Below are 25,114 nucleotides of genomic sequence, written 5' to 3'. Positions count from 1 at the left end.
ACATCCATGCTATGGAATACTACTGTGCACTAAAAAGAACAAACAATTTACCCATACAGCGTGGATGAGTCTCAGAGGCATTATGCTAAGTGCAAGAAGCCAGTCTTGAAAGGTTACCTGCTGTGTGATTCCCTTTATATGACATTCGCAAAAAGACAAAGTCATAGCGATGGGGAGTGCATCAGTGGTTGCCAGGGGTTTGATGGAGTGACAAGAGGTTAGACTAAAAAAGGGTAACACAAAGAAATTTCACAGGGGCAGGGATGTTAAAACCATTTTGTGTCTTGATTATAGTAGTAGTCATACACACCTCTATTAATTTGCCAAAACTCATGTGGCTATAGACCAAAAAGAGTGAATTTTACTGTTTGTAAATAAAAAATGAATTTTAAAAAATTATTAAAACATCAGTACATGTCAATAACATATACAAATTCTATTTCTATTTGTACTTTTTTTTTTTTTTTTTTCCGAGATGGAGTCTTGCTCTGTCACTCAGGTGGAGTGCAGTGGTACGATCTTGGCTCACTGTAACCTCTGCCTCCCTGGTTCAAGCAATTCTGCCTCAGCCTCCCGAGTAGCTGGGATTACAGGCGTGTGCCACCACGCCTGGCTGATTTTTATATTTTTGGTAGAGACGGGGTTTCAGCATGTTGACCAGGCTGGTCTCGAACTCCTGACCTCAGGTCATCTGCCCACCTCGGCCTCCCAAAGTGCTGATTACAGGTGTGAGCCACCATGCACAGCCTATACATATTTAAGTATGTTAATATTTACTGCATATTTGTTCACATGCTTCTAAGTTTTTAGAATGTGCTTTATTGCTCTGAATTTATGAAGCTTGCATTGGTAATGAGTTATTGAAGAAATACCTTTTCTGTTCCCCTGTAGGCCTTCGTGGTGCAATGGCATTTGCCTTGGCCATTCGAGATACTGCCACTTACGCACGGCAAATGATGTTCAGCACCACGCTTCTGATTGTGTTTTTTACCGTGTGGGTATTTGGCGGTGGCACCACTGCAATGCTGTCATGCTTGCATATCAGGTAAGTACTAACTGGAGATCTCATTTTAAGATTAAATTTTAATTTAGTTTATTTTTCTGCCCGTTTTCAATTTTTTAGCTTTGGTGAATCTGTAATGTTTAATTTTTTCCTTTTAAAAAATATGTAGTATGTAGTACAGAAAAAGGAAAATATATATGCAAAAGAAAAATTCATTGTTAACACTTTGAGGGATATCTTTCCAGACCTTTTGCTATATATGATACGTATTTTTGACAAAAAGGGATAACACTAAAGGTACTCTTGTAGCCTGATTTTTAAATGTAATATAGCATGGATATTTACATTGTAAATATATTTACATCATTGTTTTAATGGCTGCATATATCCTGATTTATTTACTCAAATCCCTGTTGTTGGGCTTTTGTATTGTTTCTAGGATTTTGCTATTACCATTACAATTTGAGGATTTTGCTATTACTATTACCATTAACAGTGTGAACATTCTTAAATGTATACACCACTGTGTACTTGTTTGATTATTTCTTTGAATGCATGTCTAGAAATGAAATTGCTTGCTCAAAAGGATATGTATATATTTAAGGCTTTTGATCAGTATCACCAGGTCAGATAAAAAATTTGCTTTCTACCTGCAATGTATGAGACAGTGCAGTTTACCCCATCCCTAATCACTACTAGATATTATCATTTTTCTCATCAGCACTGTTTTTAACCTAACAATCCAAAGCCAGGATCGTGAGGTCTTAGTCTTGAATGTGTACCAGTTAATGTATTCAATTTGAAAGCTCCCTTGTATCTCAAGAGTTCTGCATTTGTTTCCATGGATACAGCAGCCTATGCTGCTAAAGCCTTTGTAGATTTTAGTTCTGTGTTTGGCCGAAACTTCATAGACATTAAGAGCGACCAAGCTTCCAGAATGCATAGGGCTCATTAGAGAAAACAGTATTTCACACTTTATAGATCCTGTCCTCCATGTTTTAAATTCTATTATGCCTTTTTTAAAACATTCTAAAAACCAGCCAGCCCTAAATCACACTTTGAATGTTGTTGTGATTGTCTTAATTTCTCTTTACTATTCAAATCCCTTATAATTTCTGTGCTTTTATTGTGCATAGTACAAAATACACAAAAATAATATTCTTACAACCTTAATTATTACTTTAGGGAAGACCTGGCATTTATTGAACACTTACTATATGCTGGGCATTGTGTGAAGTACATTTTACGTATTTATCCAAACGTGATAACTCCATTTCACAAGTGATGAAATAGAGGCTTAGAAAGGTTCTGAGTTGTTCAGGGTCATCTGGATAATTAAATGGCAGGCAGAGGAGCCTCCAGTCTTTCTTAATTTCTTTGAGAAATTAATTTCATCAAACAATGGGCATGGTACATTTTGAAAGGACACAGTTCCTTTCTTTTCTCAAGAGCTTGTAGATGAAGACTTTCCCTCATTTTCCTAAGGATAACAAAATTAAATGTAAGAACAAACCAAACAAAATATCTATGCTTACCATCTTCCCAAAAAGAAAAGACAAAAAAAAAAATACCTACTCACACAAAATTTAATCTACATCACTAGCTGTCAAAGCTCTTTGGCCACATAGTGCCTGTCCTGTAACAGTTTGTCACTTAATTATAATATTGCCTTATAGTCTTAGGTTACTTCTTATTGTTTTCTTGTTTTATTGGTATTATTCTTGGCCTGTTCGTGAACAGGGGCTGTATTTTAAGCTTCTCTTTCCTCCCCCCAAATTTGTCTAGTACAGTTTTAAGGGCACTGCTAAGTCCTAAAAGTTTAAGATTCATGCAGACTTAGACTTGGCTTTGACTTCTTGCCCCTTCATTGACGAATTCTGTGATCTTAGGCAAGTTCTTTAACCTTTTAAAGCCTCAGTTTCCTCATCTGTAACATGTATGTTATAGTACCTACCTTCTTGGGTTGTTGTAAGGATTCAGTGAGCTAGTATCTGTAAAGTTCTTAGCACAGCATTTCAAATATACCTTTTATTCATTCATTTGATAAACATTTACAGAACACCAGCCATGTGCCGGGCACTGTAGGTCATAACTCAGTGGTTCTTTTTTTTTTTTTTTTGGAGACAGAGTCTTGCTCTGTCGTTCAGGCCAGCGTGCAGTGGTGCAATCTTGGCTCATTGCAACCTCCACTTCCCAGGTTCAAGCAGTTCTCCTCCCTCAGTCTCCTAAGTAGCTGGGACTACACGCATGCACCACCACGCCTGGTTAATTTTTGTATTTTTAGTAGAGATGGGATTTCACCATGTTGGCCAGGCTGGTCTCAAACTCCTGGCCTCAAGTGATTTGCCTGCCTCAGTGTTGGGATTATAGGTATGAGTCACCTCGCCCAGCCTCAGTGCTTCTTAACTGGGGATAATTTTGCCCCCCTCTCCGCAAGGGACATTTGGCACTTTATGGAGACATTTTTGGTTGTCACAACTGGAAGAGGGAGCTGCTGCTGGCATCTAGTGAGTAGAGGCCAAGGATGCTGCTAAACATGCTACAATGCATAGGACAGGCACCTCACCAACCCTCACCACCTGCCAACAGAGAATTATCTAGGCCAGAATATCAGTAATGCTAGGGTTAAGAAATCCTGCTGTAGAGAAGCACAGTGATCATAATAAGATAGAAAAGGTTCCTAGACTCATAATATCTAAACTTTAGTGAGAGAAGACAGACAATAAACTAGTAACACATAAATGAACCTGACAACTGTAGATGATATTAAATGCTATGATGGGAATCGGGCAAGGTACTGTGATAGTGACTGGGGATGGGTATGTATTTTATACAGGGAGGCCAGGGATGGTTTCTCTAAGAGGTTACGTTTGAGTTCAGTCTTACCTGCGTGACTAGATGTTGCCAGTTAAACAGTTATCAGGAAGAAGAGCAGTCTAGGCAGAGGGAAGAGCAAGTTACAGAAGTCGTGAGGCAGGGGCAAACTTGGTCTGTTGAATGAACAGGAAAAAAGCTCTCATGGCTGGAGTATAGTGACTGAAGGGGAGGTAGGAAGTGAGGTTGGCAAGATCCTATGGAAGCAGAGGTCTGCCAGCTTTTACTGTCAAGGGCCAGAGAGTAAATATGTCAGGCTTTGGAGGCCGTACAGTCTGTCTCAGCTACTCAACTCTAGTGTGAAAGCAGCCCTAAACAATACGTAAATCAATTGGCATGGTTGTATCCCAGTAAAACTTTATTATTTACAAAACAGAAGAAGTACTGATGTGGCCCGTAGGCTGTAGTTTGTGGACCCCTAATACAAAGTTTTCTGGAACATGGTAAGGGATTTGAATTTTAAAATACAATTGGAAATCCTGGAGAATTTTAAAGCAAGGGAGTGACATGAAGTCATTTACAGTGTAAAAGGTTCACTTTAGCTGTCATGTGGACGGTGGATCCTCAGTAAATTTGAAACAGCCAGCTATTCTCATGTCCTTTCACATAGTTTGTGACGTCACATTTGGCTCTCTATCATTTACTACACATCCTTTGCACTTCTGTGTCTCTGAGCCTTTGCTCATACTGTTCCCTCTGCCTGGAATGCTCTTTCGCTGTTAGTAAATGACACAGCTTAAGTGCCACCTCCTTTTCCCCCTGTTCTTTTCCCTCAGAACCACTCTTCTGTTGGTGCAACATTGGGCCTCTCCATTGTAGAACTTATTTTATTCAGTCTTGTAATAATATTGTTATAAGAGCTACCACTTAGTGTTAATGTTTCAGATACTCTTTTAAAACCTTTTCATATATTTTTTCATTAAATCCTTGCAGCAACTCTGTGTGGTGGATATTAGCCCAATTTTCCAGGTGATAAAGTGATAATTTATAGGACTGTATCACTTGACTGAGTTCACACAGTTAGAAAGCAGCCAAGTCCAGATTTGAAGCCAGAGCTCCCTGATAGAAGCCCTTAGGGATTATGCCCTAGTTGTGTCGGTTTCCCCCACTAGTCTGTGAGTTCCTTGACGGCAGGGGCCATGTTTAATTCATTTCTATGCCCTGTGCCTAGTACAGTGCCTGGCAAATAATAAGTGCTCTATAAATGTTTATTACATTGACTTAGCTTCTGATAATGTACCCTCTGAGTATTGCAAGTGTGCTATCTTCAAGACCACTAGATGTCACTCGAGATGCATAAATGTGTTTAGAGTCTAGTGTGACTGAGAAGATGTTAAACAGCTCCTGGCCATTTTAACAAAGGAAAAATGAGCCATTCTTTGAATTATGAATCTGGTCATAGCAATCTGTTTTCAAGTCCTTGACCATGATTCCCTTGCTTTCCAGATGCAGCCTTGCATCATTTTCTCCCTTCAGTGTTATTTGTGTTCTGGGATGCTACTGCTACAGCTTCTAGTACTGCTGTTTTTTTCTGTGTTGTCTGTAGTAGTTAATTTAATCAATAAACATTTGAGCACCTATTGTGTGTCAGGTACTGTGCTAGACTCTGGGCATACAGAGATGAATTGAGACATGGCCTTTACCCTCAAGGAGCTCACAGTCTTTTTGGGGAGACTGACAGGTAAATAACTATACTCTACTGTGCTAAGTATCATAATAAAGGACTGTAGAAAGTGCTGCAGATGCACAGAGGAAAAAATGATTCTGCTTGAAGGGGTCATAGAAAGGTTACTTTGGAACTTGAAAAACACATTAGAAATGAGGGAAAGCACATTGCAGCTGGAGAGAACAGCATGAGCAACGGCATGGGAGGCTCAGGAGAGGACGGATTTGGGGAGAGGAGCAGGCACGTATGGCTAGAATGGGGCATGTAGAAGAGAATGATGCGAAATGAGGATGGAAAAGTAGATTGGAGTGAGGTGAGGATGCTAGTTTGTAGGGAGTCTTGAATGCCCCACAAAGGACTTCAGACTTGACCCTCTGGGTTGTAAGCCATTCTCAGAGTCCTTTGCCAAGGGAGTAACACAGCGAGCTCTATGCTGGCGACAGCTGACTCTCAGGGAGAGCCTGGCAGCTGAAAAAGCTTCCATGACAGAGCCCATGAGCCTCAGGATGAGGGCTGCCCTTAAGCAGTTGGGATGGACAGGAGAGAAGACTTGAGAGACTGTTTAGAGAAGGAGTGAACAGAGTTGGTGAGTGTCTGTGTTTAGGGAATAGAGAGAAGCCAGAGAACTTTGTAATGAAGCTTTTCCCTGGGATACAGAAAGCAGGAATTTTAACCAGATAAAAAAAGAATTGTGAAGGAGCAAGGCTAATGTCTGTCCATTAGCCTATGAAAAACCTGCAATTGGACCCTCTCTTCAGTCATCGAAACAGAATGTTGCCATGAGAGCTGCGAGGTGAATTACACTGTGCCAGCCTTGTTTTTGGCGCTACCCAGTAATTCTTATTTAGCAACTGGGGCAGTGCTGCTCTCTCTGATTCTGCTTCGAATGGACCTATATTCAGAGAAGAAAATGCTATTTTTTTCTGAAACTGGTAAGTAAGATTGCAGGAAGAGAATCATGGGTACACCCTTCTTGCCTTAGAATCCAAGCTGTTGCTAAGGAAAGTGGCAGGAGGCAAAAATCTGCATCAACAGCCATAGAGAAGCAAGAAAACATTAACCATTCCATAGCTTCTGTGTTGAGAAAAGTGGTTGCCTGACAATGTACATGTGTGAGTAGACCATTTTTTGGCTTCCAAATCTCATTTGCTCTTTGTGTTTCTCCTTTAGGGTTGGTGTTGATTCAGACCAAGAACACTTGGTAAATATGCGTTTTTGTTGTTCCTGGCATTTCTATCAAATGTGCAGTCATTTGGAAAGAAAACAACCTACTGTAAACTTCATCCTTCTATTTAGATCCTGTCCTCTTTGCCTCAGCTTTTAACTGACATCATTCCTGGCTTTTCTCACTGCTCCACAGAGACAAAACCAAGTTTGCCACAGTGCCATAGTGTGTGGTTATCAAAGGCGACAGCTTTCATGTCTCTGGGCCATCCTGCCTGGGCTTTTGCCCCAGAGGAGAGCAGTCTCTTAAGGACTTCTGGGTTTTCGAGTGACTCCTCTGGCACGGGGAGGCTTTTTCCACTTTTGTTTGCGCATGAAGCCTTGTCTCTGATGTAAGCCCCACTCCAGCTGCTCTTCCTGTGTAACTTTCAAATTGGATGACCAGCAGCTGCCCTAGAGAACTGCCTAGAAGCTTTTGAGTCTTCAACCAGTCTTCCCTGCCTGCTCAGGGGAACGCACTTTCTTACCTTGCCCCTCAGCCTTGGCCACGTTTCCTTGCTTCCTTCCTTCCGTTGTGTCAGTTTCTCAGTTGTTGCTATGAACTTGAGCCCGTTGGACTGAATGCATTGTAACTCGCTGCCCTCTCTAGACTGACCACCCTTGTCTGGTATTTTCCATCTGTTTTTCAGTTGCTTCTGAGCACCATTGAATACATGCCTCCATATCAGACGTTAGATGAGATCACAGAAATTAGATTTTTGAACATGGAAAGCATCTCTTTCAAAACAGTTTTTTTCTTGTCTGAAACAAACCCCAGTCAGTATATTTGTCTTCAGGGTGAGGTTAAAAAAAACATTTCTCAGATTCATTTCCTAAATGCTAATTTTGTTAGCTGTTGAGTGATGAGTGTGAATGTATGTATGAGATATAGTAAGTACTTGCCTCTTGTGGTCAGAGCCTTAAAGTAGAATTCCATGGGTTGACATACTTGTAAAAACCAAGCTGGATAAATTCCCATGATGCCAGGCTCCTGCGGTAGTGCCCAAGGAGTAATAACTCCTCAGTGCCTTCTCCCTGTGTCAAAACAAGAATAAAGTTAATCATGCTGTTCAAAAGACAAATGCTCGATCGCTCTCTGTATAAGTCTCCACCAGCTGTGTCTCCTCTGTAACCACAGAGGAGAAATGGAAAAGGAGTGACAGGGAGAGAGCCAGGTAGGTAAGTGCCAGTCATGACATACAGAACAAAGAACTGTTTTTTTCCCCTTACCTTCAAAACTCTATGGCTGGGCCTGGCATGGTGGCTCATGCCTGTAATCCCAGTACATTGGGAGGCCAAGGTGGGTGAATCACCTGAGGTCAGGGGTTCGAGACCAGCCTGGCCAACGTGGCGAGTCAGGAGTTCGAGACCAGCCTGGCCAACATGGCGAAACCCTGTTTCTGCTAAAAATACAGAAATTAGCTGGGCGTGGTGGTGGGCGCTACTCAGGAAACTGAGGCAGGAGAATCACTTCAACCCAGGAGGTGGAGGTTACAGTGAGCTGAGATCGTGCCTCTGTACTCCAGCCTGGGCAACAGTGCGAGAGACTGTCTCAAAAAACAAAAACAAAATGAAAAGAAAACAAAAACCCTATGGCTGTCTTGGTTATATTGTTTCTTTAATATTTTGAATGTCCACCAGAAAGTGCAGAGGAACATTATACTAAGTGTGGAGTGTGTGGGGGTGGGATGTTCATGTGGTGAGGGGTGGTGAAATGTTGCTTTTCAAGAGGTGGAGGCACACAAAGATACTTCTAATGATGTGAAAGGAATTGCAGGTGTTCTTCAGCTTTTGTAAGCCCATACAGTGTTTCCAAACATTTTTGTGTTGTGTATAAGTTGATACATGACACATGGCACATTGAGGGAGAGAGAAATTTATTTTGAGCATTAGGAAGGACAGGAAGAAACCAAAACCCAGAATCTAAACTCTACGCTTGCATGCTTGCTTGCTTGCATGCTTGCTTGCTTGCATGCTTGCTTGCTTGCATGCTTGCTTGCTTGCATGCTTGCTTGCTTGCATGCTTGCTTGCTTGCATGCTTGCTTGCTTGCTTGCTTGCTTGCTTGCTTGCTTGCTTGCTTATTTGTTTATTTACTTACTGAGATGAAGTTTCACTCTGTGGGCCATGCTGGAGTGCAGTAGGAAGGACAGGAAGAAACCAAAACCCAGAATCTAAACTCTACGCTTGCTTGCTTGCTTGCTTGCTTGCTTGCTTGCTTGCTTGGTTTATTTACTTACTGAGATGAAGTTTCACTCTGTCGGCCATGCTGGAGTGCAGTGGCACGATCTCAGCTTACTGCAACCTCCACCTCCCGGATTCAGGCAATTCTCTTGCCTCACCCTTCCAGGTAGCTGAGACTATAGGTGCCTGCCACCATGCCTGGCTCATTTTTTTCGTGTGTTTTTCGTAGAGATGGGGTTTTGCCATGTTGGTCAGGCTGGACTCGAACTCCTGACCTCAAGTAATAACACCCGCCTCGGCTTCCCGAAGTGTTGGGATTACAAGCATGAGCCACTGTGTCTGGCCTAAATTATGTGCTTTTAGAAAAGATTATGGAACCATAGAACATGAGCACTGGAAAGGACCTTCGGGATTCTCTAAACCTCATCATATTTTTATACATAAAGAAATTCGGGCCCAGAGAGAGAAAGGGACTTGCTTAAACTACTTAATGTCAATAAGCTGGGACTGGAAGCAGATTGCCTAACTGCCCAACTGCTGACTGCACCATATTACAAATAAAGACACAGTTTATATTTTTGGAAACTTTTAGGAGACGCCTACTTGCTATGTTAGTTTCTCCTCCTGGCTGGTCAGGCTTACCATGGAATTTCTGTACTTGTTTTTATTTTGCTAATGTTTCAAGAACATAGTTGCAACTTTGAAGTTGCTAGTTATTTTAGAGATCCATGACAACTCCCAAATATAGGGATGTTGATGTGATGTTTTCTAAGGTGCTATTACATTGAGAGTTAAGTCTTTCAGGTTCAGTACATGAATTATTCCACATTGATTTTTTTTTCTTTTTTTCTTTTTTTTTTTTGAGATGGAGTCTTGTTCTGTCACCCAGACTGGAGTGCAGTGGCACGATCTCAGCTCACTGCAACCTCCACCTCCTGGGTTCAAGTGAACCTCCTGCCTCAGCCTCCTGAGTAGCTGGGATTACAGGTGTGCCCCACCACACCCAGCTAGTTTTTGTATTTTTAGTAGAGATGGGATTTCACCATATTGGTCAGGCTGGTCTTGAACTCCTGATTTAATGATCTGCCCGCCTCGGCCTCCCAAAGTGCTGGGATTACAGGCGCACCCCACCACATCCGGCCAATTTTTGTATTTTTAGTAGAGATGGGGTTTCACCATGTTGGTCAGGCTGGTCTCAAACTCCAGATCTCATGATCTGCCCGCCTCAGCCTCCCAAAGTGCTGGGATTACAGGCATGAGCCACTGCGCCCGGCCCCCACATTGATTTTTTTTAAGTGAGAGTAGATTCGTAAATTAGCAAGCAGCCTGAGTAATGGAGGTGTTCAGAAAAACATTTCAATTTCTTATTCCAAAGCTTCAATATTCAAGCTATTACATTTCTAATATTACTCTTGTTGCAGAGTGTCTTATAGCATAGTAGGCTCTATTTCTGATTCTCCAAAGGAATGGCTCTAAATAAATGTTCATATGTTTGTATAGATATTGATTTATGTATTATCTATCTGCAGGGTATTCCTGAAAATGAAAGGAGAACTACCAAAGCAGAGAGTGCTTGGCTTTTCCGGATGTGGTACAACTTTGATCATAAGTATCCTTAATTGAGAAAAAAAAAAGGATAATGTGGACATAGATAATTACAGTTTAATGGAACAAGTGTTTTGACTGTTCTCTTCCTGGAGCAGAATATAAAACCTACCTTTCATCTTTCCTTTCCCCATCAGTGCTGTGGAAAAGGAAACCCACACAGATAGATTACTCTGCAAACCCATGAAACCATACGGACTGGTTATTTCAGAAGCTGGCTGTGTAAAGGGAACCAAAGCCCAAATGACATACTTTCTTTGATATATAGGCTTATTTATTGAGCAAACTTTAATATTTATTGTCCTTTAGCTAATTTAGTGAATCCCACGGAAGGTATTTCTTGGTTCTTGTCAGCATACTTGGCAGGGTAAGAGAGGAAAGGCTTAGGGAAAAGCATGAGAATGAAATCAAAATGCGATAATGTTCGATACTGCGCTGTTCAGCAATACACTTTTTTTCCCCTGACCTTTCCAAAGACTAGGAGATTATCTCTATTCAGCATGCCACAGATAGCTAATGTTTTTGTTTGCCAGATTTCCTTCTTGCCCTGTTGTAAGTCTGTTTCATAGCTGGACTTTGAGTAGTGTTGATATTCTATAACCTTTAAATCAGGGGTCCCCAACTCCCAGGCCACGGAGCAGTACTGGTCCGCACAGCAGGAGGTGAGCAATGGGCCAGTAAACATTACAACCTGAGCTCCGCCTCCTGTCAGATTGGCAGCATTAGATTCTCACAGGACCCCAAACCCTATTGTGAACTGCACATGCGAGGGATCTAGGTTACATACTCCTTATGAGAATCTAATGTCTGATGATGTGAGGTGGAACAGTTTTATCCCAAAATTGTTTGGTCCCCAGCCCCATCCGTGGAAAAATTGTCTTCCGCAAAACCGGTCCCTGGTGCCAAAAGGATTGGGGACCACTGCTTTAAATCATGCTTTTTAAACATTTTATCATTATTAAAATTAATTTCTTTTTTTTTTTTTTTTTTTTTTGAGACGGAGTCTCGCTCTGTCGCCCAGGCTGGAGTGCAGTGGCCGGATCTCAGCTCACTGCAAGCTCCGCCTCCCGGGTTCACGCCATTCTCCTGCCTCAGCCTCCCGAGTAGCTGGGACTGCAGGCGCCCGCCAGGTCGCCCGGCTAGTTTTTTGTATTTTTAGTAGAGACGGGGTTTCACCATGTTAGCCAGGATGGTCTTGATCTCCTGACCTCGTGATCCGCCCGTCTCGGCCTCCCAAAGTGCTGGGATTACAGGCTTGAGCCACCGCGCCCGGCCTAAAATTAATTTCTTATTTGAAAATTCACCTAGCAAAAAGAGCCATGGAGTTCTTTCAGGCTCTGATTTATCAGTAAACGATTCAAAACTTGGTTTATGTTCTACTGGAGCAAATTGGAGACAACCATGTAAGAAATATGTCCTTGCTTTCAACTTTCTGATGAAAGCCTTGTATATTTAAGAAAAATCACTTGACGCTTAATGATTAGAAGCTACTACTTACCATGTTCTTTTTGGTAATTTTTGCATTCACTGTTTGCAAGTACTTCAAAATTAAATTATTGTATGGAAACAAGAATGCAAGCATATCTGGGGTATTAAGACTCCCATTAGAGAAAGAGAGCCTGGCTCTTAAAATTTTTTAAAGATTATGTCATTACTTTTGGCTCCATTGTCAGGGTTTTGGATATAAGCCACTCCCATATCTCTTGGGACTTTTTCATCCCTGTAATTTAGCAATAATTTTTTAGTGAGTTTTCTGCATAAAATGTTTTGTACATTTTCTGCATAATATATAAAACAATTAAATGATCCTAATGTTGAGAAAGAGTAGAATAATAGCTTATTCTTCTGTATATTTTGTAGAAGTAAACACCAAGGCTTGTTTGACTCAGTACTGCCCTATTAAATCCTACTCAATGAAGACCTGATCATTTTAATACCTAGCACCCTGATATAATTAAATATTCATTATTTTAGATTTCAGTTCATTTGTGTAGGCAAATGATTTGTTATAATTGAGATATAACTTGAATACAAGAAAGTACATGAATCTTAAGTGTACAGCTTAATGAATTTCAACCTGTGTCAACAACTGTGTGCCTTCATCCATATAAAGATATAAATGAACATTCTCTATCCTCCTCCACAAAGGAGTGACCATGATTCTGACTTTCATCAACACGGGTTAGTTTTACCTGATTTTGATCTTTATATATATGGATTCGTATATTAGGTATTCGTTTCTGTCTTGCTGCTTTCACTCGACATCTGTGTAATTTATCCATATTGTTTCATGTAACAGTAATTCATTCTTTTTTTATTGCTGTAGTAGGGTAGAGCTCTAGTAGGAATATACTACAGGATTTTTGTTTTTAACCAGTCTACTGTTAATAAATATTTGAGTTGTTTCTAGCTTTTGGCTATTACGAAAACCTGCATGAATATATATCTTTTGGTGGACATAAGCACTCATTTCTCTTGGGTATATACCAAGGAGTGCAAGGAGTGGAATTTAGGACAAGTGTATGTTTAAAGTTTTTTTTTGTTTATTTATTTTGTTTTGGAAGTAGTGTCTGGCTCTGTCACCCAGGCTGGAATGCAGTGGCACAATCTTGGCTCACTGCAACCTCTGCCTCCCAGGCTCAAGTGATCCTCTAAACTCAGCCTCCTAGGTAGCTGGGACTCCTGGTGCATGTCATCACACCCAGCTATTTTTTTTTTCTATGTAGAGACAGGATTTCACCATGTTGCCCAGGCTGGCCTTGAACTCCGGGACTCAAGCGATCCACCCACCTTGGCCTCCCACAGTGCTGAAATTATAGGAGTGAACCACTTGCCTGGCCTGTTTAGCTTTAAAACAGACATTGCCGGCCGGGCGCGGTGGCTCAAGCCTGTAATCCCAGCACTTTGGGAGGCCGAGACGGGCGGATCACGAGGTCAGGAGATCAAGACCATCCTGGCTAACCCGGTGAAACCCCGTCTCTACTAAAAAATACAAAAAACTAGCCGGGCGAGGTGGCGGGCGCCTGTAGTCCCAGCTACTCGGGAGGCTGAGGCAGGAGAATGGCGTAAACCCGGGAGGCGGAGCTTGCAGTGAGCTGAGATCCGGCCACTGCACTCAGCCCGGGAGACAGAGCGAGACTCCGTCTCAAAAAAAAAAAAAAAAAAAAAAAAAAAAAACAGACATTGCCAACCAGTTTTCCAGAGTGGTCGCAACCAGTTTAATTGGTTTTAACCAACTTGGTGAATTTATGATTATTTCCATCAGCAAAGTAAGGGAGTTTTATTTTTCAGTCTTTTAAATTTTAGCCATTTTGATGAGTGTGTAGTGATACCTCATATGGTTTAATTTGCATTTCTCTGATGACCAGTGAGGCTGAGCACCTTTTCTTGTGTTTTGACCATTTAGATATCCTCTTTCATGAAGTCTAAGTCTTTCGTCCATTGTTTAACTGGGTTGTTTTTTTCTCTCACTGATTTATAGTTTCTCTATATTCCTGAATTGGGTTTTTTGTTGTTGTTGTTGATTATTGTATTTTCTCTCAGTAGCTTGCCTTTTCATTTTCTTAATCCTGCATTTAAGGAGTAGAAATGAAGTCTATTATATTTTGTTTATTTTTAGGATCAGTTCCCACTCTCACCCAGGCTGGAGTGGAGTGGTGCAATCATAGTTCACTGTAGCCCCAACCTCCTGGGCTCAGGTGGTCCTCCTGCCTCAGCCTCCTGGGTAGCTAGGACTACAGGTGCATGCTACCACACCCAGCTAGTTTTAAAAAAATTTTTATAGAGACAGGGTGTCACTTTGTTGCCCAGGCTAGAAGTCCATTTTATTCACCTTTCATGGTTAGTGTTTTCTGTGTCTTAAGAAATCTTCCATATCCCAAGGTCATGAAGATCTTTTCCTGTTTTCTTCTAGAAGTATGATCGCTTTAACTATCACATGTAAGTCTTTGATCCATCACAAATTCATTTTTGTGCATGATGAGAGATAGTGGGTCAAGACCTACTTTTTCCCATATGCGTATCCAGTTGATGCAGCACCGTTTATTGAAAAATACCATCCTTACCCCCACTGAATTGCAATACAACAAAGATGTGTTGTGTAAGTGGGGATAAGTTTCTGGACTCTCTTTTTTATCCTGTTTCTCTATTTTTATATCGATACCACATCCTTTTAATTAATGTACTTTATAATAAGTCTTGCTATCCAGTAGAGTAATTAAAAACTGGCTTTTTTCTTCTCCAGTATTGCCTTGGCTATTTTGGGTGCTTTGTGTTTTCCTTTAAGTTTTAGAAACAGCTTGTCAAGTTACGCACGTGCACGCACGTACACACACACACACACACACAAAACTGCTGGCAAGTTTATTGGGTTTGTATTGAATCCATAAATGAATTTGGAGAGAAATGATATCATAACAACATTCAGACTCCATATCATAAACACAGCATATTGCTCCATTCATTTAGGTCTTTTAAAATTTCTCTCATTAATGATTTGTACTTTTCAGTGCACAGCTTTTGTGCATCTTTCATTAGATTTGTCCCTAAGTATTTGAAGTATTTGATCCTATTGCAAATGGTATTTATTCTATTTTATACTTGTTTGATGTAAGCATATAGATTTAAATATATATGTATATTTTGTTTGTTTGTTTTGTTTTGAGACAGAGTCTCGCTCTGTCACCCAGATTGGAGTGCAGTGGCGTGATCTCGGCTCACTGCAACCTCTACCTCCCAGGTTCAAGCGATTCTCCTGCCTCAGCCTCCCAAGTAGCTGGGACTACAGGCGCCCACCACCATGCCCAGCTAATTTTTTGTATTTTTAATAGAGATGGGGTTTCACCATATTAGCCAGGATGGTCTCAATCTCCTGACCTCGTGATCTGCCCGCCTTGGCCTCCCAAAGTGCTGGGATTACAGGCGTGAGCCACCGCGCCCAGCCTAAAATTTGATTTTATATATGGACCTTGGGTCCAGCAATCTTGCTAAGTTCACTTATGATTTCTGATATTTTCTTTTTGGTCTTCTATATTCATAATTAAATGATCTATGAGTAATGATGTGTTTTTTTTTTTTCTTTTCCAATCCCTGTATTTCTTTTTTGTGTCTTTTTACATTGGCTTTTATAGGGGACTTCTCCAGTGCAATGCTGAATATAAGTGATGATACTGGACGTTCTTATCTTATTCCTGACCTCAGAGGGAAATTTTTCAATATTTCACCATTAAGTATGATGTTAGCTATACATTTTTGGATATATCCTTTAGCAGATTAAGAGCATTCTTTTTTATTTCTAGTCTGCTGAGAGTTTTTATCATGAGTTTTTGTCTTCTGAAAATTTTTAGTATCAGATGCTTTTTCTGCATCGAGATGATGATGTGTTTATATTTTTCTTCTTTAATCTGTTATTTTTATTTTAATTGATTGGTTGTTTTAATGTTAAACCAGCCTTGCATTGCTGGAACAAATTCCACTTGGTCATGATGTGTTATCCTTTGTGTATATCACTGAATTTAATTTGCTAATATTTTGCATCTGGTTTCTGTGTCTATTTTTATGAACAATAATGGCTTGTGATTTTTTCTTATAGTGTCCTTGTTAGGTTTCTATAACAAGATTAAACCGGCCTCATAAAATGAATTGGAAAGTATTCCTTCATTTTCTGTTCTCTGAAGGAGTGTTAAGATTAGTGGGTTTTTTTGTTTGTTTTTTGTTTTTTGTTTTTTAATGTTAGGAAAGTTTTACCAGTGAAGCCATTTGAGCCTGGAGCTTTTTGTAGGAAAAAGTTTTTAATTTCATTAATAAATACAGGACTATGTAGGTTTTCTTTTTTCTTCTTCTTATTCGTTTTTTTTTTTTTTTAAACCAAATGGTTTAAAAAAACCCAAATGGGTCAACATCTGGCGAGTTTTGTTTTCTAAGGAATTTTTTCTTGTAGAGACAAACATCAAGACCTGTTAGCCTGAATACTACCCATTCAGTACCAGAAGATGAAGACCTGGTCATTTCTTTACCCAAAACACTAGTAGAATTCATCATTCCAGTTTTTTAGTGGCTTTGTGTTTGGCCAGATGTTTTATAAAGCATGTTTATATAGAGTGCTTTAATCTTTACTTATAATTTATTAACATGAGGATTCATGAAATTTTCTCTGACTTTCTCATTTTTAATTGAGAACCACCTTAGGTTCTCATTTTAGAAAATGAGAAGGGAGGGCGTGGAGGCTCACGCCTGTAAACTCAACACTTTCGGAGGCTGAGGTGGGAGGATTGCTTGAGGCAGGCTCAGTTCAAGACCAGCCCTAGCAACACAGTGAGGCCTTGTCTTTGCAAAAATCAAATTAAAAAAAAAAAGTAGTTGGGCATTGTGGCATGTACCTGCTATCATCACCCACTGCACTCTAGCCTGGGTGACAGAGCGACACTCTGTCTCAAAAAAATAAGTAAATGAATAAATAAATAAAGTGAGGAATTTATGTGTCTGTATCATTTTCTCCTTTTTCTTGTGGTTCCCTCTTTTTTCTTCTGTCATGTTTCTCATGTCTGTTTTTATTTTTTGGCAAATAAATGAATACTGAAATGAGGGCCTATGATAAAGGGCCTCATGATACATAGTTTTTTAAAATGTCTTGAGATTTGACTTGCCTTTCCCTCTTATAGCTTCCTAAGGAAGTCAGTCTGATACTGAAGTTTCAACTTACAGCATGCAAGAGGCCAGCTGAATTCACAATAAATGATGAAAAACATTTTGTTACTATGTTCTACTGGAATATTTAATTTCCTCTCTGGCCATTAACGTTGTTTACTTTCTCCCTTGTCTCCTTTAGTGCTCAATTTACAGTGATGTTCCTTTTGGTTTCAGTAAAATCAGAAAAGCAATGTGATGTGGTGGAAAGGGCACGAGATTTGAAATTCAGACCAATTTGGGCTAGCAGATTGGTCCCCATTTACCTCATTGTGTGGCTTTAGGTAGATCATTGACCTCTCTGAGCCTCAGTTTCCATATCTGTGAAGTGGAGATGATAAAATACCCCTTTGCTGTTTCACTGCCATAATGTGAGGAGGAAATGAGACCATAGACGTGAAAGCCCTTTGCTGTCCTCCGAAGTGGTTGCTACACCGTGATGGTGATTATTATCAAACCGGTTGCTCTTTTAAATTTGTAAAGAAAGGACCACAGCTCTTCCTTAACCACCGCAGCTATCTGAAGCCTCTGCTGACTCACAGCGGGCCTCCGCTGACAACAACACTCCCTGCCTGCTGTGGACCCATCGCCAGGTGCCTCACCAGCCCCCAGGCTTACGAAGTAAGTTGGGTTTATCCAAAACTAAATTCTTCAGTAAGTTAAATTTATCTGCTCTGTGGATGAGTCACTGGTTTTATTTTATTTTGGTTTGGTTTTCTGCCTTTGAGGTATAAATTCCATGAGGGAATTTAAGCATATTTTGCTCAACCAGAAAATACACTGAAACCTATAAATATAATTCACAGCCTTTGAAAGAGCATTTGAAAACAGATATAGAATCGTGCCTCGTCTTACTGTGGGTGATTTTAGTAAATAGTTCTATTTCCATGCTGGCTTTCATTTCTTTGCAGTATGTGTCCTGAGCTCAGTACTAAATGTGTATGCTTTCATCCACAAATGAGGGTTGTCTCAGTTACATTGAGAGGATTTTAAAACAATTTTGACATCCCTAAAGTGCAACAGATGGTCTATTATTTCACACCTCCCAACCTTTGTATGTTTGGGAAAGCTTATCTGCCTCTGTTCCACATTGTTGGGACGCATGAACATATCTAGATAGAATCTGGATTCCGTATTTCTTTTCCTTAGCTACCAAAATGTGATTGGTAATTTGATAAATATTGCTACTAAGAAAAAAAAAAATAACAGAAATGCTAGCCAGCCTTTGTTTTTAAATGTGAGCATTTTTATTTTTCAAGTTCTTTTTTAAAAACCTTCCATTCTGGCCAGGCGTGGTGGCTCATGCCTGTAATCCCAGCACTTTGGGAGGCCGAGGTGGCGGATCACCTGAGGTCAGGAGTTCAAGACCAGACTGGTCAACCTGGCGAAACCCCGTCTCTACCAAAATTACAAAAATTAGCTGGGCACAGTGGCACGTGCCTGTAATCCCACCTACTTGGGAAGCTGAGGCAGGACAATTGCTTGAATTGGGGAGGTGGAGGTTGTGGTGAGCAGAGATCATGCCACTGCACTCCAGCCTAGGCGACAGAGTGAGACTCTATCCAAAAAAAAAAAAAAAAAAAGAGAAGAAGAAGAGGAAAAAGCCTTCCATTCTAAACCAACCTTTCTGAAATAATCTATGACATCATATAGGCTCCCTTGTTAACAAAGCCCACCAGTTTTGACTACTCAGATGCAACATGCAGAACCTTGAGAGGGGAAGCTGTATAAGAAATGGACAGGAAAGAGTAGGCAGAGTAGGGGTGGCATCTGGGCCAGGGAGGAGCATCTTACGGCTTTGTGTTATGTCAAGTCAATGCATGTTTCTGATAGACTGTGCCCGTAAGATGGGGAGCACACCCCATGTTGCCCCTCCTCTCCCTTCCACATTGCCCAGGCTCCCCTCTCAAACATTGTCTCCATTTCCACTATGCCCTGTTAACCCACATGACTGTGCAGAGAAGTCAGCCAGCTCTATTGGTTCAGGCAGTGAAGCTTGGCTCTTGGATTCCAGAGACCCACTCGCCGTCACCAAAAGCCAGAAGAGGTCCACAACAACCCTGTGTCCTTGGAATGTAGCAAAACACAACAGGCTCCCTTAGAGCAGCTGTAACAAAGTACCACAAACCGAATGGCTTAAACAGTAGAAACTTATCATCTCTTAATTCTGGAGGCTGAAATCCAAGGTCAAGTTGTTGGCAGGGTCAGTTCCTTCTAGGCTGTGAGGTAGAATCTGCTCCAGGCCTCTCTTCCAACTCCTGGTGGCTTCCTGGCGATCTTTGACCTTCCTTGACTTATAGATGCATCACTGTGTATCTCTACTTTCATCTTCACATGGGATTCTACCTGTGTGCGTGCCTACCTCTGTGTCCAAATTTCTCCTATTCATAAGGACAGCAGTCATATTGAATCAGGGCCTACCTTATTTCCAAACAAGACCCTATTTCCAAACAAGGTCATATTCACAGGTGCTGGGGGTTAGGACTTCAACATCTTTTGGTGGGGAGGGCGGGGGAGGATACAGTTTAACCCATAACAACCATCACACTTAATTTTTTTTTAGACAGCGTCTTGCTCTGTCACCCAGACTTGAGTGCAGTAGCACGATCTTGGCTCACTGCAACCTCCACCTCTTGGGTTCAAGTGATTCTTATGCCTTAGCCTCCCAAGTAGCTGGGATTACAGGTGTGCACCACCACACCCAGCTCATTTTTCTGTATTTTTTAGTAGAGATGGGTTTCGCCATGTCAGCCAGGCTGGTCTTGAACTCCTGGCCTCAAGTGATCCACTCACCTTGACCTCCCAAAGTGCTAGGATTACAGTCATGAGCCACTGCACCTGGCCCAGACGTAATTTATATTATTTTTGTTAACTGCTTTTTTTAGTTATAAAACTAGCAAGCTCATGACCAAATATCCATGGAGTATGGAATGTACAAGGTGAAAAATCAAAGTTGCCTTCCTCCTACCTGCAGTCCTCGAGGCAGTCTTTATTATAGGCTCACTGTGGATACTTCCTGATATATTTTCTTGCAAATGAATATGTGTATATATGGCTTTGTTATTATTTTACACAAATGGGATTATAATAGGCATATTGTCCCATTACTTGCTTTTTTTTCAATTACTGATACATCATGGATACCTTTACATGTGAGTACAGTAAATGTCTTACCTTCTCTTTTCATGGCTACAAATTTCCATTTCATAGCTATAGCAAAATTCATATATTCATTCAGTCTCTTATGGATAGACATTCCAGTCATTTCCTTTTTTGCTATTATAAACAATACTTATAGTGAATATCCTTTTACATATAAACTTACCCAACTATGTAAAAGTATATAGAATAGATTTTAAAGGTAAAATCACTGGGTCAAAAGGCATGTGCATTTTACAATTCGATAGATATTGCCCCAAACCTCAAACTTAATAAAGATATTAGAAGGTGCTGAAGAGCCCCTGAGGACCTGTGAAGGAGCCACAGAGCTAGTGAGTATTGCTGAATTAAGTGATAGATACTGGTTAGATAGACTTACTGTCCTAACTAGATTAGACAGGAAGGGATTTAGGCTCGTTGGTGGCTGTGAGTTTGTTTGTTTGTTTTTGAGATGGGTTCTGGCTGTGTTGCTCAGGTTAGCCTCAAACTTCTGGGCTCAAGCAGTCCTCCCGCCTTAGCCTCCCCAGTAGCTAGGACAATAGGCATGTGCCACCCGTACCCAGCCATTTGTTTTTCAGTTCACACTTGTTTTGGCCTTTGAGTATTTAGGGAAATTTCTAGCAACAGCAGATTAAATTCCTTTTTAGATTTTGTCTAATAGTCTTCTCAGTCTATTTGACGGACTTAGACAAATTCAAAATTTTCAAACAGACATGGGATTTAGGAATCTGGAGAATATACTTCCCTCAAGGAGCATTAATGACAGACTGTTTCATGCTAGATCAATGTGCATATTTAGAATGATCCTTTCTCTTTAAAGTCATTTAGAAAAAATGACTTCTTCTGTTTTTTAAAAGTAATATGTACTCATTATAATAAAATTTCAGATAATACAGAAACATAAAGAAGAAAAGACTTTTCTATGCACTCTTACTTACATTTTTTATTTGCCAAAATGGGACTATGTATTCCTGATACTTTTCCCTTTTGTAGAACCTTATTTTTAAGTATACTATTTCGGCTGTAATATTTCCATGAGAACCCAAGCTGCTGTGGAGCTGCGGTGAGGGCTTGATAAATTTCTCTGTGCCCCAAACTGTATTAGGTGGTTGGACTACGTAGCATTTACCCTGTGTCTTTACCACATGTGTATCGGTCTGCTCCCCTCACACACTAGACTGTAATCCTCTTGAGGGCTCGATACACACACAGTTATAGCTCAAGGGTAAGTGCCACTACAGGGAGAGGGCCAAGTACAGGATGCCATGAAAGCACACAGGAAGGACACCTAACCTAGTCCTAGAAGCTCAAGGAAGACTTCAGAGCTAAAGTGATAAAAGGGTGTTAGTCATGTGAAGGGAAAGAGGGGTCATGTAGAAGGACCTGGAGGTAAGAGAAACCACGAGGAGTCTGGGCAGCTGTCAGCACTTCAGTCTGGTTGGCAGACAATGGGGCTGTTGGTGTGGGAGGGGCAGATTGTGGCAGGAGAGGAACTAACGAGGCCAAGTCACGCTGTATTTTAAGCCAAGGTGTGGACTTTATACTTTATCCTGAGGGCAGTGGGCTACCACTTAAGGTTTTAAATGGGGAATCCTCTAAAATACTCCTGTTGGAAATGTCTCTTGAACTCCTCAACAATTCTTAAATCTTACTTTGTTTGCATTTAGAACCAGGAACAGTTGAAAGATGATGATTCTGATCTTATTCTCAATGATGGCGATATCAGTTTGACATATGGAGATTCTACTGTGAACACTGAATCGGCCACATCCAGCGCTCCAAGGAGATTTATGGGAAACAGTTCTGAAGATGCCTTGGATCGGGAGCTTGCATTTGGGGACCATGAACTGGTCATTCGAGGAACACGCCTGGTTCTTCCAATGGATGATTCTGAACCCCCGCTAAATTTGTTAGATAATACGAGACACGGTCCAGCCTAAGCTTACTAATACTCACTTAGTGATTTGTAAAATTTGCACATGTGATTGTGAAGAAATTTGTACTACCTAAAAGTCCCAGTGCATGTCTCTGAATGTGTAAGCTATATAAATGCTATTTATATGGCATAGAAAGAATATAAATATCCTGTACACGGCAGATTGTGAACAAACTATATTCCTTTAAGTTTTCCTGGTTGCACTCTGTAGACTGGATCTGTTTTAGAAAGTTACTTTCACAGTGATGTTATGTGTTCTGTTAGTTTTATGTCTCAGTTAAAGTATAAAAAGTGACGGATTTTCTCTTTCTTAAACTTACCTGACACTTAACCAGAGTACCAAGTTCTCGTGATGTGAATTAATTTTTGTGTGTGTTAGGGGAGGGAGAGTGAGGAGGGCATGTTAGTTCCTTGGGAACCCAGGGAAGAGAGGTTCCTTCATTGGGAAACTTGTTGATAGCTGCTGCCTTTGTCCTGACCGTTTTCTTTCCCTTTTCTCTGGTGGCCTGTTGTGGTGCAAGGAGCTGATGGCATTTGATCTTGCCCCATTCAGGTTGGGGAGTGAAGTGTGGGGACCCTTTTCCCCCGCTTGCTGTGAAAGCACAGATTCATCGACTAGAGTACACTGTTGTTCAGAAAAGAAGGCTGCAAATGATTTCTGAGACCTTATGTCTTTTCTTCCAGACCAAGACCATAGAAGGAGTCGCATCTAGCTAGCTTAGCCAAAGTACAGGTGTATATAGTTCAGGGCACTTGATTTAGATTTGGAGGGGCTGGGGTGGGCAGAGAGCAAGAGGCAAGTAAAGAGAATGATGGTTTCAGAGATCTCTCTTCCCAAATGTGTAAATATTCTATACAAGATAAGTTTAAATAAGAAATTTAATTGCTGCTTAATTTTTGATTATGTACTTTATCTGTATAGCAAGCTTTGTCGTCAGAAGTTTTTATATCAATTTAAATTGCTGCTCTTTAGCAGCCAAACAGGAGCAAAATGTAAAATTTTTGAACTTAGTGTGTCTAATCATCATTTGTTAGTCTGTAGTTAATGTCAACAGTTAATTTATGAACCCACGATCGTTCCACACTACACCAAAGTCAGTCATAAGAGAAATCGAATATTCTGGGCATTGATTGCAGCAAGGTGACTGCTTTGTGTGCGGGAGGTGTAGTAGTCTTCATTTTCATGGTACTTTTTAATATTAATTATCTAAGCTGCCGTGCATTTTTTTTACAGTTTTCAAGGAAGAGCACAGAACAATTTCTCATTTCATATTTGGAGTATGAAAGTAGATTCTATTTTGTAATGCTGATAATACCTAAAGGTGCATGGAATGCTTGGAAGAATACTTTTTGATGTTGATTTTGACCTGTTCATGATTCAGAAGAAAAACAAACTGTTTTGGATTTTTTTCCCTCAGGTCTGAGTAGCATTGCCTTAAAATCTTACCCAGTTAGAACATTGGTTTATTTACATGATGTTCAGATTTTCCAGTGAAAAATACCCTTCCGAACAAAACCTGTACTTACTCTCCAAAAGGTATCTGTGCTATTACAAACACTCCTTGAGATTTTAAGGGAATTCTAATGTACCCTTTCGTGGCAGCTTTGACTGTTGGCATAGCCATTTGTTATGTAGTGGTAGCGACTTTCCTGCTATGCAGGAATCCCTCCCATGAAGTGTATGTTTTACATGATGTGTGCCTCTTCACGCAGTAAATAGTTTCTTGTTAATGTATGTTTGAGGGGTTTGAACGTCAGTGTCATTTACCCACAAAGTTATTCAAGTTGTAAAAGGTTATACAATAATTTAACAACTACCTTTTTTTATTCTGTCGGGTTACTGACCTCACTTTATGTAAATACTTCGCATGACAAATTCAGTAACTCTTCTATTTCAGCATGCATAAGACTTTTCACTAGGGAAACTGATAAAGCTTGAGTCAAATAAATCTGCCTTCATACTTTATCAAGGGGAACCAAGCCTGCTGTGTTTAACATCAGCATCTGGAAGATTTTCCTCTCCTCTAATCTGTGTACACATCTCCAAGAAAGGAAGAAAAAACAAACTCTGCTCAGACACCTATGAAACATCTGAATGAACTTTGATGAAGTCCAGTCTGAGTTACCATCATGCACAAGTAGAACTGCTCTTGGACTTGTTTTCCTGTTGTTTGTGGAGCCTACGCGTTTGAATGACTTGAACGTTGCATCTTTTAAAGTTATTTTTTAAGATTTCTTGGCATTTATCCTAGTTGTCCGTGTTTGGCAATGTGCTGTTAAAGTAATAGACTTTTAATCTTTATGTATGTTTTGTTTTCTCTGGAGTACTTGGACAGATGTTATAGTGGTTTCTTTTAGGAAAATCTGTCATTAAAAAAGTTATAGCCTTGCAAATAACCACTCACAGTATTTGAGTCACAGTTTATTCTAGTGAGACGTAAAGAGTGCTGACTTCATTTATTTTTCTACCTATATACCTACTGGAAAAGGGGAAGACTAATGTTTTCAAATAAACAAACAGAAACCTAACGGAACTTAACTTATGGGGTGGCAGATTTTTGGTGCTTACGTGTAAGGGTGGATTTATTTGCTTATGGTCACAATTGGACTCTTTAGGAAATGTGACTCAAAGCAGTCAAATTCCGTTACATTGATTTGTAGCCTGTTAGCTTAGTAATGGATAATGTTATGAAAATGCTGGTATGAGGAGAGAGAATTCTATATCCAGTTAAGTAGGAAGGCAGTTCCAAGTATACCCAGTTAGGTAGGAAGGCAGTTCCAAGTATATCCAGTTAGGTAGG

The 25,114-nt window shown here is 40.4% G+C and overlaps 1 protein-coding gene across 5 annotated transcripts in view; it reads left to right on the top strand.

Annotated features, from left to right (window-relative positions):
- The window catches only part of SLC9A6 (solute carrier family 9 member A6), a 63,373-nt gene extending 38,530 nt beyond the window's left edge, over positions 1–24,843 (top strand). For 4 of the 5 annotated variants that reach the window (XM_030934305.1, XM_010389116.2, XM_030934304.1 and 1 more), the window contains 5 exons: positions 892–1,045; positions 6,714–6,744; positions 10,459–10,538; positions 17,734–17,839; positions 22,045–24,843. In XM_030934305.1, the coding sequence (XP_030790165.1) occupies positions 892–1,045; positions 6,714–6,744; positions 10,459–10,538; positions 17,734–17,839; positions 22,045–22,317 (644 nt within the window). In that variant the 3' untranslated portion in view covers positions 22,318–24,843. The remainder of the gene's footprint in view (positions 1–891; positions 1,046–6,713; positions 6,745–10,458; positions 10,539–17,733; positions 17,840–22,044) is intronic. The other variant, XM_030934307.1, reaches the window with a different exon arrangement.
- The last annotated feature ends 271 nt before the right edge of the window (positions 24,844–25,114 follow it).

The sequence above is a fragment of the Rhinopithecus roxellana genome, chromosome 7 (genome assembly GCF_007565055.1).
Source record: "Rhinopithecus roxellana isolate Shanxi Qingling chromosome 7, ASM756505v1, whole genome shotgun sequence".
Classification (NCBI taxonomy): Eukaryota; Metazoa; Chordata; class Mammalia; order Primates; family Cercopithecidae; genus Rhinopithecus; species Rhinopithecus roxellana.
The sequence above is the reverse complement of the archived record's forward strand: the minus strand, read 5'-3'. Positions and strand labels throughout refer to the sequence as shown.